The sequence below is a fragment of the Mercenaria mercenaria genome, chromosome 16 (assembly GCF_021730395.1).
Source record: "Mercenaria mercenaria strain notata chromosome 16, MADL_Memer_1, whole genome shotgun sequence".
Taxonomy (NCBI): domain Eukaryota; kingdom Metazoa; phylum Mollusca; class Bivalvia; order Venerida; family Veneridae; genus Mercenaria; species Mercenaria mercenaria.
The window spans coordinates 45,465,843-45,483,078 of record NC_069376.1 but is presented as its reverse complement, the minus strand read 5'-3'; the positions used below and the strand labels follow the sequence as shown (position 1 = coordinate 45,483,078).

Genomic DNA, 17,236 nt, shown 5'->3' with positions numbered 1-17,236 from the left:
TTAGGAACTTGCGGACTTTATCATTTGCAAGCAGTGTGATGCTAGTTGTGTGATAATTAGTAAGTCATATTTTGGTGCATTTTATTCTAAACATATCATGACAGGCAAATCCGAGACTATTGACTATGTTGAATGTGTTTTAGCTGAAATATACTGGGGTCTATGTGCTAGTCAAAGAAATGTATAAAGATAAAGTACAATTTGTGATGTTTATTGTTTGAGAGCAATTAGCGGTTTTGAAAAATTGAAACCGGTTTCACCCAGTAATCAAATCGGATTCGATTAATCGTCCCAGACATTGTAATAGAGTTCCGCTTAAGGCAGTGCTAGGGGACATGAGAGGTGTTGCACATTTCATTATGATCAAACCGAATTGGCTATTATTCTTTTTGGTTGCATTCTTTGCTTCCAAAGGACCTTTTTACAGTTTATTCTCTATTCCTTCCGCTTTTTATGTAAAGACATTAGAATGGAAATAAAATACTGCAGTACCAGATTTTGATAACTGAGACGGCTGACCTTTGCAGTGTTTTGTGATTCCTTGTAGCCCAAATTCTCGGCAATTGGACCAAACAGCACAGCAGTTCCATTGGAATGTCTCTAACATCAAAGAGTTTACCACACTTAATGAACTGTATTATATCCATTTCATTTTATATGACCTGAACACGATATGTTTTGTCCAATTTATGAAGTATATTTGTGACATAAGTGAATAAAACCAAATATTTTCTACCTGGATACAATTCTGCGGATGACTCGTTATTTAAACAATCCAAATCAGTTGCACCCCACATAGAATGATTCTCTTTGGAAATTATTTTATAGGCATATAACCTCTTTGTCATGATTGATCATATTAAGACAAACGAAAAGTGTAACTTTTGTTTGAATATCTTGTAAAATTATTTTTGTTATTATTTCAGAAGCCGCTGCAACAGACAGTACAGAAAGACCATTTTCCTGTGAAAGGTGTGGTACAGCCTTTAAACGCAAACAAGCATTGGCACAGCATATGCGTATTCACACTGGAGAGAAGCCTTATGAATGTAATATTTGTTATAGAAGATTTACACAGCTCGGTGCTAAACGCAATCATATGATTACACATATGAATTTGCCAGATTGCTAAACAGATCAAAGTAACTTTGTCAGTAGTTATGACTTTTCAGTAGATAGGCTTTTTTTCCTGTGACAATTGTGCCATTGTCATAAAAGTGGGTTCAGCAAAATCAAATGAATTTGCCTGCTTGCCTATTTGACTGGTTTCAGGATTTGGAAAATATGTTGGCAGACTTTTTATACGCCCGTTTGAAAAACGGGACGTATTATGGGAATGCCCCTGGCGGGCGGGCGGGCGGCGTCCACAGACTTTGTCCGGAGCATATCTTCTACATGTATAAAGGGATTTTGATGAAACTTGGCACAGTTGTTCACCATCATGAGACGGAGTGTCATGCGCAAAAACCAGGTCCCTAGGTTTAAGGTCAAGGTCGCACTTAGAGGTCAAAGGTCAAATTAAAGAATGACTTTGTCCGGAGCATATCTTCTTCATGCATGGAGGGATTTTGATGAAAGTTGGCACAATTGTTCATCATCATGAGACGGAGTGTCATGCGCAAGAACCAGGTCCCTAGGTCTAAGGTCAAGGTCACACTTAGAGGTCAAAGGATACAAGAAAGAAAACTTTGTCCGGAGCATATCTTCTTCATGCATGGAGGGATTTTGATGTAACTTGGCACAAATGTTCACCACCACGAGGCGGAGTGTAATGCGCAAGAACCAGGTCCCTAGGTCTGGGGTCAAGGTCACACTTAGAGGTCAAAGGATACAAGAATGAAAACCTTGTCCGGAGCATTTCTTCTCCATGCTTAGAGGGATTTTGATATAACTTTGCACAAATGTTCACCACCACGAGGCTGAGTGTCATGCGCAAGAACCAGGTACCTAGGTCAAAGGTCAAGGTCACACTTAGAGGCCAAAGGTCAGATACAAGAATGACTTTGTCCGAAGCATTTCTTCTTCGTGCATGGAGGGATTTTGATGTAACTTGGCACAATTATACACCATCATGAGAGAAAGTGTCATGCACAGTTCCTTTCTTTAGAATTACTTCCCTTTGTTGTTACTATAAATAGCTTATATTGTAACTTCTTCATTACTAGTCGTAGGGAAAAATCGAGACCACTTTTCTGTAGTACAACATGCATGCTACATCCAATTTTGAGGTGTATTTTGACCAATCTCTACCTGGTGAAGACTTTTGTGTGGACATATATTTTTGTTTTTCTTCCCTTAGTTGTTACTATAAATAGCTTATATTGTAACTTTTTTATAATTGACCATAGGGAAAAACCAAGACCACTTTTCTGTGGTACAACATAGATGTTACTTTCAAATTTTAGGTGTATTTTAAGGTCTCTCTACCTAGTAAGGAACTTTTTTGTGGAATTAGGAAAACAAAAGACTTACAATGATTACTAAACAACCACAAAATTAAAATTCATTTGCAATACAGCAGCTAGAGTAAAGAAATTTGCTGTGACGGGCGCATATTGTGACATTCTGGCACTCTTGTTGTAGTATAAAATTGAAGGTGACCAGGATTTCAACACAAGCATAATTGATTAAGTCTGCCAGTCAATGACAGTAATTTATTTTGGAACTTGATTGTTTTATGTGTAAGCAGGAGATTGCATTTTTAGCTCGACTATTCATAGAATAGTAGAGCTATTGGACTCGCCCATGCGTCCGCGTCTGTGTCGGCGTCCCGATTTGGTTAAGGTTTTGTATGTAAGCTGGTTTCTCAGTAACCACTGGTGGGAATGGATTGAAACTTCACACACTTATTCACTGTGATAAACTGACTTATATTGCACATGTTCCATAACTCTATTTTGCTGTTTTACAAAATTATGCCCCCATTTTTACTTAGAAATTTTTGGTTAAGGTTTTGTATGTAAGGTGGTATCTCAGTATTCACTATTGGGAATAGATTGAAACTTCATTCACTTATTTAATGTGATAAAATCATTAACTGACTTGCATTGAACAGGTTCCATAACTCTGTTTTGCTTTTTTACAAAATTATGCCCCTTTTTCGACTTAAGGTTTTGTATGTAAGCTGGTATTTCAGTACTCACTAATGGGAATGGATTGAAACTTCACACACTTTTTCACTGTCATGATCTGACATGCACAAAGTAGGTCCCATAACTCTATTCGTTTTTTTTCAAAATTATGCCCCTAATGGGAAAGGATTGAAACTTCCCACACTTGTTCACTGTCATGATATGACTTGCAGTGCAAAGGGTCAATAACTCTACTTTGCGTTTTACAAAATTATGCCCCTTTTTCAACTTAGGAGTTTTTGGTTAAATTCTTATATTTAAGCTGGTACCTCGGTACACACTACTGGGAATGGATTGAAACTTCACACACCTGTCCACTGTCATGAGCTGATAAGCACTATGCAGGTTCCATAACCCTGTTTTGCTTTTTTTTTTTTTACTAAATTATGCATCTTTTTCAACTTTTTTATTCATTCAATTGACAAGGCTGTTGAATAGTCGAGCGTTGCTGTCCTGCGACAGCTCTTGTTTTTTCAGAACTTGATTTATGTTTATACATGCAGGAGATTGTATGCTGTACTTTGGAACTTGATTGTTTTAAATATAAATACAAGAGATTGTATGCTGTTTTGTCAAACTTGATTGTTGTATATGTATGCAGAAGATTGCATATTGTGTTTTGAAACTTGACTGTTTTATGTTATGCAGAAGATTGTATGCTGTTTTTTTTAATTGATTGTTGTATATGTGTATGAAGGAGATTGTGTGTTGTAATTTGAAACTTGATAATTGTATATGTGTATGAAGGAGATTGTGTGTTGTAATTTGAAAATTGATTGTTGTATATGTGTATGCAGGTGATTGTATGTTGTAATTTGAAACTTGATTGTTGTATACGTATGCAGGAGATTGTATGTTGTAATTTGAAACTTGATTGTTGTATATGTGTATGCAGGATTGTATTTGTTGATTGTATTGTAATATTTGTAATAACTTGATTGTTGTATATGTATGCAGGAGATTGTATGTTGTAATTTGAAACTTGATTGTTGTATATGTGTATGCAGGAGATTGTATGTTGTAATTTGAAACTTGATTGTTGTATATGTGTATGCAGGAGATTGTATGTTGTAATTTGAAACTTGATTGTTGTATACGTATGCAGGAGATTGTATGTTGTAATTTGAAACTTGATTGTTGTATATGTGTATGCAGGAATCTGTATGTTGTAATTTGAAACTTGATTGTTGTATACGTATTCAGGAGATTGTATATTGTGTGCTAGCAGTCATACTTTGTATGGAACTAATATTTTACAAAGATGGTTTATACTGGTACCGTATGATGCTTGTTGTCTGTAAAAGTAGAAGCTGTTAATTCTGCTTTACTAATAAAGGTTCTTTTGTAAATACAAGTGTAGACTCAATTTTATTAAATGTCTTTTGTATATGCATATGAAATGGGATGTCTTATGTGATTACCTGTGTATTCTTTAAGTCTTTCTGAAAGTTATGGCTCATGAATTACTCAAAATAGCAAAATTTGACAGTGTCCGTTATAAACTTGGGCATCACCCGCCCGCTTAGCTCAGTAGGGAGAGCGTTGGTCTACGGGTCACGGGGACGCTAGTTCAATCCCCGTATGTTCCCCATGACAATTGGCAGTTGGCAGTTATTTGTGGAGAACAGGTTTGTACTGGTGCAGAATCCAGGAACACTAGCTGGTTAGGTTAACTGCCCGCCGTTACATAAGATAATTGGTAAGGGTAGATTTTTCGGAAGCACAAAGCACCAAAAACACAGCCCCAGGGCCACGCATTTAAATAGTAGGCCCACAACAAAAAGAAGCTGTAATGGAAAAATATTTCAGACGGGTTGCTTCAAACATCCAACAAGTACATATAAGTTTAAACTAAATATTGATAAAGGGGTAGGAATTGGTAAGGGACGAAATGGGGTCGGGGATGAGGGAGGAATCCGAAGGGGAAAGTTGAACAAGAACGAATATACAAGGGAATGCCATGTTCATTAAAAAAAAACATCTGGCGTGTTACATGACTGAAATACTGTTGGAAAAATGGTGTTAAACACCAAACAAACAAACAACTTGAGCATAATGTAAAAAATTTAACACAAGGTAAAATCATAGTTAAACATTTAACACGCCAGATGCTTCATTTATTTACCCGATTTACATAAAATATGTCAGAATATTTACCTTTATGAATTCTTGGCCAAGAATGAAGCTTGACTAGGTCACTGGGTCATATCATTAAAAACTGTTAATACTGTAAAGAGTTATCTACTAAGTTAGTCAAAATATTTGTCTTGATGAAATCTATGCAAAGTTTAAAATGGGTCACCTGGTTAATTAAAGATATTGATACAAGAATGTAACTTTTCCGGTTGTAACTACCCAGATACACTTGACTTAGTATAGAGATTGTCTCTCTAGCAATAAACTGTAGCATTTGTCGGCACACACAGGATACAGAATGTAAACTTCCCCTTTTTATTTCAGGATAAGCAATTAGAGAAAATGTTTCCAGTGTACAATGTGTAAAATTAAAACATGATTACTTCTCAATCCTTTTTCATTTCAGCTAGGATTAGCATTGAAGGGTCAAAGTAATAACTGTAACATTTAAACATAATTCCTTGCCTTTTCTTAAACACTGTCAGCTAAGATTAGCAATGCATGTACAATGTGCAACAAATATAATTACTCCCCCTTACCCTTTCACTCACAGTGTACAATGTGTAACGTTAAAACATGATCACTTTTCCTTTCTCTTTAACTCATAGCCATGACTGGCAATTGGGGAAGATGATTCCGTGTACAATGTGTAACAATAAAAAGATGATTACTTCCCCTTTCTCTTTCACCCACGGCCAGGATTAACAATAGGAGAAGATGGTTCAACTATGAATAATGCATGATTACTTCCATGATTTTTTTAGTCACAGCTAGAATTAGCAAAAAAAGGGAAATGGTTCGAGGTACAATGTGTAACATTAAGACAGGATTTTTTTCTTCATTCTTTTTCAATCGCTGTAGTTAAGAGAACTGGCAGTTTAGATGAGGGGGAGATGTTTCCAGTGTACAGCATGTAACATTAAAACATTTTAAGTTCCACAGTCTGTTTTTGCAAAAGATGTAACTAGATGTGGAGAATGTTTTTCTATTATACAGTGTTACATTAGCACAAATTTATTTCTTCTTTCTATTTCAGTAACAACTATGAATAGTAAAGGGGGAAGAAGTTTCCAGTGTACAGTGTGTACCAAAAGTTTTGCCACCAAGCAGAGAGTGGAACGGCATTTGTTGCTTCATACCGGAGAGAAGCCATTTGAGTGTACAATCTGCTACAAGAAGTTTAACCAAAAATCTAATTTAAAGCAACACATGGCTGTACATATAGAGTATATGACAGCTTATAACAATTAGTGTTCTGCATATTTATTACCAAATATTGAATGGACTGGAGCCATTGCTAATTTGAGCACTTGTATTCAGATGATCTATAAACTAATAGCCTTGTGTCCATCATTCATTGTCTTCCATTATCATCAGTTTGGCTTAGACAGAAAAAATTCTTCTCTGAAACTTTCTGTCAGAATTACACCAAAGTCAGTCTGTGCCAACCTAGAAGGAACCTTTCAGACCTGATCAAATGGTTCTGCTGGAGGGCATTTCTCATGACTGAATTGATAGATGCTCAACAAGTTGGCGAGAAATTTCGTCCTTGAATGGACCTTTAGACTTTTCTGAAGTTTGATCAAATGGTTTCAAGTAAATGCATTTCAGAACAGCCCCATTTCTAAAATGGAGAAAAGCATAAACTTCTAATAAATCGTTTGATGGCCGGATGTGTACCAAACATTGTCAGAAATAATGTGAAAACATCTTTGTCCCCGTGGACTGCATGATAGTTGTTTACCCAACTTGATAAGAAGTTATATTTCTCAAGTTTTTTTTTAATTTCCCCACATACCTACAGGTTAACACTGCTAGAATTCCTAACCATTAATTCAATTTTCTTAGGAACATGTTGATTGATGTTCATAAAGCTTGGTTTGAAGCAATGTCAAAAGGTTTCAGTCAAGTGAGTGTGCTAGGGTCATCATGGCCCTCTTGTTTGTAAAAATGATTTTTGGTTTGATATCATTGATATATGAAATTCGGCAATAGATCTAGTACACTTCAAATTACGTACAAAAGCAATATTGAAAAAGGAATTAAGAAGGTTGTGATACATTTTGTATTCTTGTTTTTCACATTTGCCGTTTTGTGCTTGAGGTGAGTTAGTTATGTAATTTGAGCATGCATTGTCCATTGTAAGTCATTATTTTCTTTAGTCAACATTACATGGGTGTTCTTTGATGGTCCTCCTTCAGAGTTGGTCAGATTTGCTTGGCTACTCAAAGCTAAACAGGACAAATCAAATGACATGACCTCCTGCTTTGAAGTTATTTCCTAGAAATGTGTCTTGGGTGTGGTTATTCTATTAAAAGTATTCAAATCATTCTCATCTATCAAAAAGAAGGCATTGTGGCTCGGGGAATTTGGTCACTTTTACTGCATATCTGCATAATTGACACTTCGCAATTTTTCTTCAGGAAAGCTGCTGACATGATTTTAAAATAATTTTATATATGTTCTTATGAAAAGTATTCTAAATCCTCTTGTTCCATTCACAGAAATTATCCTTGGATGACACTATTTAATTATGGAGGTATTTTTATGTTGAATGCTTTTATCAAAACTGTACAAAATAAAGTGTTGTAAATATTTGTGTGTTTTTATTCTGAATAATTATGCATGAGGGTCATTCTCAAAATTATGCCAGTGGTGCTGGAGTATTGCACATACTTAATCAGATTAACTAAATGTTTGTACTGAATCAGTTCATTAATTATTTAATTAATCAATTAATTAATTACTTTATTCAAACTTAACAAGTATAAAGGATAATAATCCTCCAAATACGGAATTTTTAGGCTGATACGAAGTTATTCCTTTTTTGGAAGTTATTCACTGTACATAGTCAGAGTATAGACTTCAAATTAAGTTTATCCCTTTAAAGTATTTGCCCTTGACTTCCACTCTCTTCCAGAGTCGAGAAATCCAAGCGATTAACGCTGCAGAGTAGTTCCCCACTTGGTACAGTCTACAAACAATTTTGGGTCTTAGTCTACCGTCTAAAGATTGACGTCACCATATGACCTTAATGTAGTGGCCTGTTATGACAATCGGCATTATTCGGTTTTTTCGGAATCAGTTTCTTGTATGAACTTCCATATATTTTGGAAGAATGTCGAAAGGACAGACATGAATGCCAAACTGCAAAGAAATTGCTGATTGCCATGGCGTGGCCACAACCTTTATTTAGATGCTGGGCTATTTAAATCACTCTGCATCCGTGGTCCGTCATTCGTCCGTCCATCCTTCCATCTGTTTACAATTTCTCGTTATCGCATCTCCTCAGAAACTGCGGGAGGATTTTGACCAAACTGTCAAGATGATGTGTGGGTACCTTAGTTTTGTCCCACTGAAAACCAGACTGGTTCAGCCATTGTTTAATGAGTTATGGCCCTTTGTTTATTTTTATAATTTACATAGATTTATACGTGTATAGGGAAAAACTTTGAAAAGCTTCTTGTCCAAAACCACATGACCTAGGGCTTTGATATTTGGTATGTAGCATCATCTAGCCGTCCTCAACCAAGATTTTCCTAATAATTTCCCTAGGGTAAAAAATATGGCCCGCTCTGGGGGTCACATGGTTTATGTAGACTTATATAGTAAAAAACTTTGAAAATCTTCTTGACCAAAACCACAGGACCTAGGGTTTGATATTTTGTATTGACATCATCTAGTGGTCCTCTACAAAGATTTTTCAAATCATCCCCCTAGAGTCAAATATGGCCCCGCCCCGGGTGTCACATGGTTTATATAGACATACATAGGGAAAAACTTTAAAAATCTTCTTGTCCATAACCTACAACATTCAAATTTGGACCACATGTATAGTTTTGAGTGGCTAGTTAAAACCTTGACATGAGTTGACCTTCATCTTGACGTAGTGACCTACTTTCACATTTCTATAGCTACAGCCTTCAAATTTGGACCACATGCATAGGTTTGTGTACCGGAATAAACTTTGTCCTCGGCATTGACCTAGTGACCTACTTTCACATTTTTGAAGGTACAGGCTTCAGATTTGGACCTCATGCATAGTTTTGTGTTCCTAAATGAAATTTGACATTGATCTTGACCTAGTTACCTACTTTCACATTTCTCAAGGTACAGCCTTCAAATTTGGGCCACATGGATGAACCAAATGCAGTTTTATGTGCCGAAATGGCTCAATGATTGGCGCCAAGATCATTCTTTGATCTCTTATTACCAAAATGTTTTGCGAAATTCGACCCCATTTCCCCATCAAATGGTAAATTTTTCCCTTTCTCGATGCAAAAATCCCCACCCCCCACTTCCGAAAATAAAAAAAAGTCGTTGTATAGTGAAGTTCATTAGACAAGGTAAACTTTGATTTTAACGTTGTATGAAGTTCGGTACACAAGTATGAACTTTAATTTTAATGTTGTATAGTGGAGTTCATTATGCAAGGCTAAACTTTAATTTTAACGTTGTATGGAGGAGTTCATTACACAAGGGTAAACTTTAATTTTATTTTGTATAGAGGAGTTCATTACACAAGGGTAAACTTTAACTTTAAATTTGTATGGAGGAGTTCGGTACACAAGGGTAAACTTGAACTTTATTGTTGTATAGTGGAGTTCATTACACAAGGATAAACTTTAATTTTAACGTTGTATAGTGGAGTTCATTACACAAGGATCAACTTTAATTTCAACGTTGTATAATGGAGTTCATAACACAAGTGTAAACTTTAATTTCAACGTTGTAGAGAGGAGTTCATTACACAAGTATAATCTTTAAATTTAACGTTGTATAGAGGAGTTCATTACACACGGGTAAACTTTGAATTTAACGTTGTATAGAGGAGTTCGGTACACAAGGGTAAACATTAATTTCAACGTTGTATAAAGGAGTTCATTACACAAGGGTAAACTTTAATTTTAACGTTGTATAGTGGAGTTCATTACACAAGGGTAAACTTCAATTTTAACGTTGTATAGAGGAGTTCATTACACAAGGGTAAACTTTAATATTAACGTTGTATTACCCTTGTGTAATGAACTCCACTTTACAACGTTAAAATTAAAGTTTACCCTTTTGTAATGAACTCCTTTATACAACGTTCATTACACAAGGGTAAACTTCAGTTTTAACGTTGTATAGTGGAGTTCATTACACAAGGGTAAACTAAGCATTAGTTTTAACGTTGTATAGTGGAGTTCATTACACAAGGGTAAACTTTAATTTCAACGTTGTATAGTGGAGTTCATTACACAAGGGTAAACTTTAATTTCAACGTTGTATAGAGGAAGTCATTACACAATTGTAAACTTCGAATTTAACGTTGTATAGAGGAGTTCATTACACAAGGGTAAACTTTAAATTTTAACTTTGTATAGTTGAGTTCGTTACACAAGGGTTTCTTAACGTTGTGAAGTGGAGTTCAATACACAAGAGTAAAACTTAATTTTATTGTTGTATAGAGAAGTTCATTGCACAAAGGTAAACTTTGATTTTGTTTTTTATAGAGGAGTTCATTACACAATGGTTTTTTAACGTTATATAGAGGAGTTCATTACACAAGGGTATCTTAACGTTGTGAAGTGGAGTTCATTACACAAGGGTAAACTTTTATTTTATGTTTTCCAGTGAATTATAGAGTTTTCTCAGTGAAATAAAAGTGATAATCCACAGTTTTGAAACAGTAGATTATCGTTTTTATTTTTCACTGTTTTTGCCGAACTAGTTCCGGTCCTCCGTCGCGATTGAAATCAAATTGTATACTGAGCGTTATGAATACCGGGGACCATAATGACGATGACGTCGTTAAAATGACGTCATTTGGGTTATGCTTTCTGCTGACCTTTCCCGCGATTTTGAGCATTTTATAAATTACTCAACAAAAGTAGAGTTTTACACATGAACTAAAAAGAAAATGTGTTTGTGTCAGTGAAATATCAATTTTATTTCACTCGTGAGCACCAAAAAAAGTCATTTGCACTCGTGGCTAGGCCACTCGTGAAAATATCAGTTTTTGATGCTCACTTGTGAAATAAAATTGATATTTCACTGAAACAAACAAATATCCTCTATTTATTTTATTGTTGTATAGAGGAGTTCATTACACAAGGGTAAACTTTAATTTTATATTGTATAGAGGAGTTCATTACATAGGGTATTTTAATGTTGCATAGTGGTAAAATTTGATTTTATTGTTGTATAGTGGTGTTCATTACACAAGGGTTAACTTTAATTTTAACGTTGTATAGAGGAGTTCATTACACAAGGGTAAACTTTAATTTTAACGTTGTATAGTGGAGTTCATTACACAAGGGTGAACTTTAATTTTATTTTGTATAGAGGAGTTCATTACACAAGGGTATTTTTACGTTGTACAGTGGTAAAATTTAATTTTATTGTTGTAAAGTGGTGTTCATTACACAAGGGTTAACTTTGATTTCAACGCTGTATAGAGGAGTTCATTACACAAGGGTAAACTTTAATTTTATTGTAGTATAGAGGAGTTTATTACACAATGGTATTTTAACGTTGTATAGTGGAGTTAATTACACAAGGGTAAACTTTAATTTTATATTGTATAGAGGAGTTCATTACATAGGGTATTTTAATGTTGCATAGTGGTAAAATTTGATTTTATTGTTGTATAGTGGTGTTCATTACACAAGGGTTAACTTTAATTTTAACGTTGTATAGAGGAGTTCATTACACAAGGGTAAACTTTAATTTTAACGTTGTATAGTGGAGTTCATTACACAAGGGTAACTTTAATTTTATTTTGTTAGGGAGTTCATTACACAAGGGTATTTTAACGTTGTATATGTGTAAAATTAATTATTGTTGTATAGTGGTGTTCATTACACAAGGGTAAACTTGATTTCAACGCTGTATAGAGGAGTTCATTACACAAGGGTAAACTTTAATTTTATTGTTGTATAGAGGAGTTCATTACACAAGGGTAAACTTTAATTTTATTGTTGTATAGTGGAGTTCATTACACAAGGGTGAACTTTAATTTTATTGTTGTATAGAGGAGTTCATTACACAAGGGTAAACTTTAATTTTATTGTTGTATAGAGGAGTTCATTACACAAGGGTAAACTTTAATTTTATTGTTGTATAGAGGAGTTCATTACACAAGGATGAACTTTAATTTTATTGTTGTATAGAGGAGTTCATTACACAAGGATGAACTTTAATTTTAACGTTGTATAGAGGAGTTCATTACACAAGGATGAACTTTAATTTTATTGTTGTATAGAGGAGTTCATTACACAAGGGTGAACTTTAATTTTATTTTATACAGAGGAGTTCATTACACAAGGGTATTTTAACGTTGTATAGTGATAAAATTTAATTTTATTGTTGTATAGTGGTGTTCATTACACAAGAGTAAACTTTGATTTCAATGTTGTGTAGAGAGTTCAGTACACAAAGGTAAACTTTAATTTTAACATTGTATAAAGGAGTTCATTACACAATGGTAAACTTTAATTTTATTCTTGTATAGAGGAGTTCGGTACCCACAGTAAACGTTGTTTTTATTGTTGTAGCGAGAAGCTCGGCACACTATGGGAAATAAAAAGATGACATTGGGTTTAGTGTTTAGTACACAAGGGAAAAATAAACCTTGTCATTGTATGGAGTTCAGTACTGCGTGTAACACAAGAGTAAATTTTAACTTCGTTGTTGGATATAGGAGTTAAGTGCACAGGGGTAGACTTAAATGTAGTCGTTGTATACAAGTTACAGCACTTGAGAAGTTATTTTACTTTGTTTAGAGGTACTTACTGTTCAGTCGTGGGTAAAAAAAGGTAATACTGTTAGTTTGAAAGAAAATATCTGACCTTTCGGGAGATATTCATTCAAGAATGTCATCTACATAGGTTTTATTGAAGATAAAAAGCCTCTTTTTTCTCTTGTTTCAGGAGAGATTCAGCTGCTTCACAACAATATGAAGGCGTTCGAGTGTATTCTTTGTAAGAAAGTGTTTGCCAACAGACATCGAGCTGCGAGACATTTCCTCATTCACACTGGCGAGAAACCGTTTGCATGTAACCTGTGTCAGAAAAGGTTTAACCAGAAGGAGACATTGAAGACACATATGGGTTTACATATTCGGAAGCAACAGAACTTGAACTAGATCGTAGATAGTTTGTAATTTCATAATTTACTCTTACTGCGTAAATGCAGGATTTCATCTTTTGTTTATTAACCCTTTGGTATCAACGTTCAGAACGTTTCATGTTTTTTTTTTCATATTTTAGCTGCGTGCCTTCAAAGTACACTTGTTAGGATTTAGCTTCATATCTGGAGAGACAAAATATAAAATAACACCAAATTATAGACAGAAAAGGATGATTTACATGAAACAGCATATAAAACATGTATATTACTCTAAGGAAGTGACAAAATCTGTCCAAGATTTCCAGAAAGTGACATAAGGTCAAGATCTTCGGAAATGACAAAGGGCATAGTTGTGTGGAAAATGACAAAACCTGTCCAAGATCTCCAGAAAGTGACAAAATTTGGCCAAGATCTCTGGAAAGCAGGCCTAGATCTTCAGAAAGTGTCAAAATCTTACCTAGATCTCCGGTACTGATTACATTTTGTGCAACAGAATATGCCCTTCCACAGTAAAATTAACCCTTCACCTGAACGGCATGATTTTTGGGACACGTTTATTTTATTTTGTGTATACACTTCGTGTATTGTGCTTATTATTAGTAATAAAGAGGGGGAATAATTTTATCATTTCTTAATAGTTACACTGTTGATTTCACAATGTTTCAACATCTTTTAATGAGTTATCATTACTTTATATCATTTGAATAATTTGCAATAGATCAACATACACTCAAAGCTGGTTGAACTTTATTTCTTTTTATATACTCTTCATTATTTTCTCAATTTGTATAACCAGCCATCATTCTAAGAGATTTTTGGTTTGTTACTAGTTTTGATACAATTATGACACTAAATTTTTAAATGTGTATATACAATTAATTTACTAAATAGACTGTATTTACTTAGAAATTAGTTGGTATAATATTGTGAGTATAAAAATTGGTGACTTTAGAAAAAACTGGCAGTTTCGTTAAAGAAAAATAATGCACTCAACCCTTCTGATTGTATGCATTATTTTCATGAGTTTACAGTTTTTATCTGTTCTTCAGTTCGTATTAAGCAGATTGGGCCAATCATTATAAAGAAAAAAAATATGCCAAAAATATGTTCTAGAAATTTTATTTTTTACTTTATAGTTTTCAGTGACACTTCAACAGAAATTCCGTTATTACAGTATTAGATTTATCATTTCGCAGTCAAAAATCGTGACTTAAATTACTCTTGCATATTATTTATGCTTATTCTTGTTCAGCAGGCACAGCTGTTCAAATGATACCAAAAAACATGGGGTCACCAGGCATCAAAATTTACCTATTTGTGGATCGGAAACCTTTAGGTATCAAAAAATTGTTTGTATATTTTATTAAATATGATATCATGAATTCAGTTTAATTATATCTATAATTCTATTTCATGATATCAATTAATTAAGATATAATATCATTACATAGAATTAAGGATATCTTAAAATAGAACAAAAATGTTATGATGTCACAAAATCCATATCAGGACAATCATAATTAAATGGATTCTAAATATGTTAGATTTAATGTTATCGTTAGTTGAATTATTGATATCCAAATATTAATATTTGGAAAATGGAGATAGCTCCCCTAAAACTTTATTTTAGACTTTTAACTTCCTGTAAAGGGTTAGACAATAAAATAAAAGAAAGAATAGATCCCCTGCAAACAATGCACATCTTACCTTCAGACACGGAAAATACATGCATATTTTCCACAGATCGATTTGTGCAAGCATTTAGTTGGTCAGTGATCAGTAATTTGAAGAAAAAGTGAATATCAAATCAAGAAATGCCCTGGGGAAATTGTGTCATTTTTCTACAACTGTGTTATCCTGTTTTCCAGGTAACATAGATTACTTTTCCACTGCATTGAAAAAACATGTCATAATCATTGAATAGAATTAAGATTGACAAATAATGTTCACTAAACTTTATACATGTCTTCCTTGAGTAGAGGGGGTTTAGGGAAAATCTCTGACAACATTTACAAAATGGTATTTAAAAAAATGAAAACTGGCAGTCAAAGTTTCGAAAAGAATGTACTTTCTTTTCTCAGAGTAAAGAAATTGCATGGCACGACTATGTGACTGCTTTCCTTGGATTTAAGGATATTTTGATTTAAAATCTGGAACTGTACCTAAATCTGAAAGTGAATTAAAATGTACGGTGGGTTGGTGTTCTTACCAGTGCTGAATATTTATCTATTGTAAAGATAGAACATATTTGATTTAGAAGTTTTTAGATTAAAATCAATTTTAGTGACGAAATAATTTAACAAAAGATGGTCATAGTATATCTTTAAGAATAGTGTTCCATTATGTTAGCATGTAAATAAGTTTCTTCTCAATGTTAAACATATTATAAATTGTTTTTGTGTTTTCATACTTGAATAAATATATTTCCATTTTAAATGGCCTTTTTTATACTATAAATCTTTGACAGTAAGTAGAGAAAACTGTGAAACATTTCATTGCTTTGGTTGGAACAGGTACTTGATCTGGTTGGAACAGGTCCTTGATTTGTCAGCTTAAGAAAATAAGATACTGTGAAATCATTTATTATGTGGGCATGAATTTTGTGCTTTTGGACAAAAGAGTTATTTTGAGGTTGTATGAATTCCTTTTGTTTAATTTTACGGATTTGGTGTGTTTTGTTTTGGGTTTAATGCCATTTTAACAGTATTTCAGTTATATAATGGCTGGGAAGAAACTTTTCTTATCCAGTGTTCCTGTATTCTATACCAGTACAAACCTGTTCTCCGTAAGTAACTGCAAACTTCCCGAGATGAATCAGAAATGGAGGACAAATGATTTTAGACACAATGTCTTATATCAAATTGTCCTGGACAATACACGCCGCGCTGGAGGATCGGACTCATGACCCCGCAATTTAAAATAAATTCAACCGCAAAATCTCGGAAAAATGATTAGTAATTCCTATGAAGGCTATCTGTTCTCTTTGTCCATGTTAAATATAACATTATATTGTGTAACATAAGACTTCAAGAATTTCAGACATACAATTCCCCCACAAGATATACAAAAGAACCCAAATCCATTTCAACATATGCCTATATCTGGTAAAAATACATAATTTATTGAAATTTGATATTCTGAGCTCCACCTCCCCACCCACTTGAATAAAAAGGGAAGTTTCCCATTTTGACAAGGAAAATAAATACTCGATCGTGAAAAAGACAACATTCTGTAAATATATTTGCATTCCAATTCCCCTGTGTAGTAGAAGTCTATCATTGTTATAACACTGATTAGCAGGAATACTTACGAATTTTTTGATTGGGGGGGGGGGGGGGGGGGGGTATTTAGTTTGTAACTGTAATTTCCTGCCGGTTAGAATCCTATCGAATTTCATAATACTATTGTTGAAATTTGTACGCAGCTCGCTGTTTTGCTGCTTTATAAGAAAGTACATGTAATATACCATAAAATTTGAATGTACACATGTCCAACTGGTTGCGATAACATTTACGACAAACTCAACGTGTATATATATTGAGTTTTATTTAATTAAGCCGAAAAAGATGCAATTTGATATGATTATAATAATATGATACCTATATGCTCGTTTGCCAATAGGAAGAATCGGAAAGCTCATTAGCCAAAGTTCTGCCCTGAATACTGATGAAGCGCTTTTTTCATTTAATGATATTTTAAGGCAATGTGTTTGGTTTCACTGAAGGCAATTTAATATAAACTTACGCATTCAACAAAAGATGATTATAAATCGAGATGAAGAGCAGAAGAAGCACACTTTTATTCTCAATGCTTAAGAAATTTACTTTTTTTTGTTTTCCCTTCTTAATATCTTATAA

General features: G+C 34.0%; 1 protein-coding gene across 2 annotated transcripts in view; it reads left to right on the top strand.

Annotated features, from left to right (window-relative positions):
* The window catches only part of LOC123539918 (zinc finger and SCAN domain-containing protein 21-like), a 104,059-nt gene extending 88,368 nt beyond the window's left edge, over positions 1-15,691 (top strand). Inside the window, exon 5 of one of the 2 annotated variants that reach the window (XM_053526925.1) lies at positions 13,181-15,691. In XM_053526925.1, the coding sequence (XP_053382900.1) occupies positions 13,181-13,395 (215 nt within the window). In that variant the 3' untranslated portion in view covers positions 13,396-15,691. Of the gene's footprint in view, positions 1-926; positions 1,158-13,180 lie in introns of those variants that run through there. The other variant, XM_053526926.1, reaches the window with a different exon arrangement.
* Positions 15,692-17,236: the final 1,545 nt, after the last annotated feature.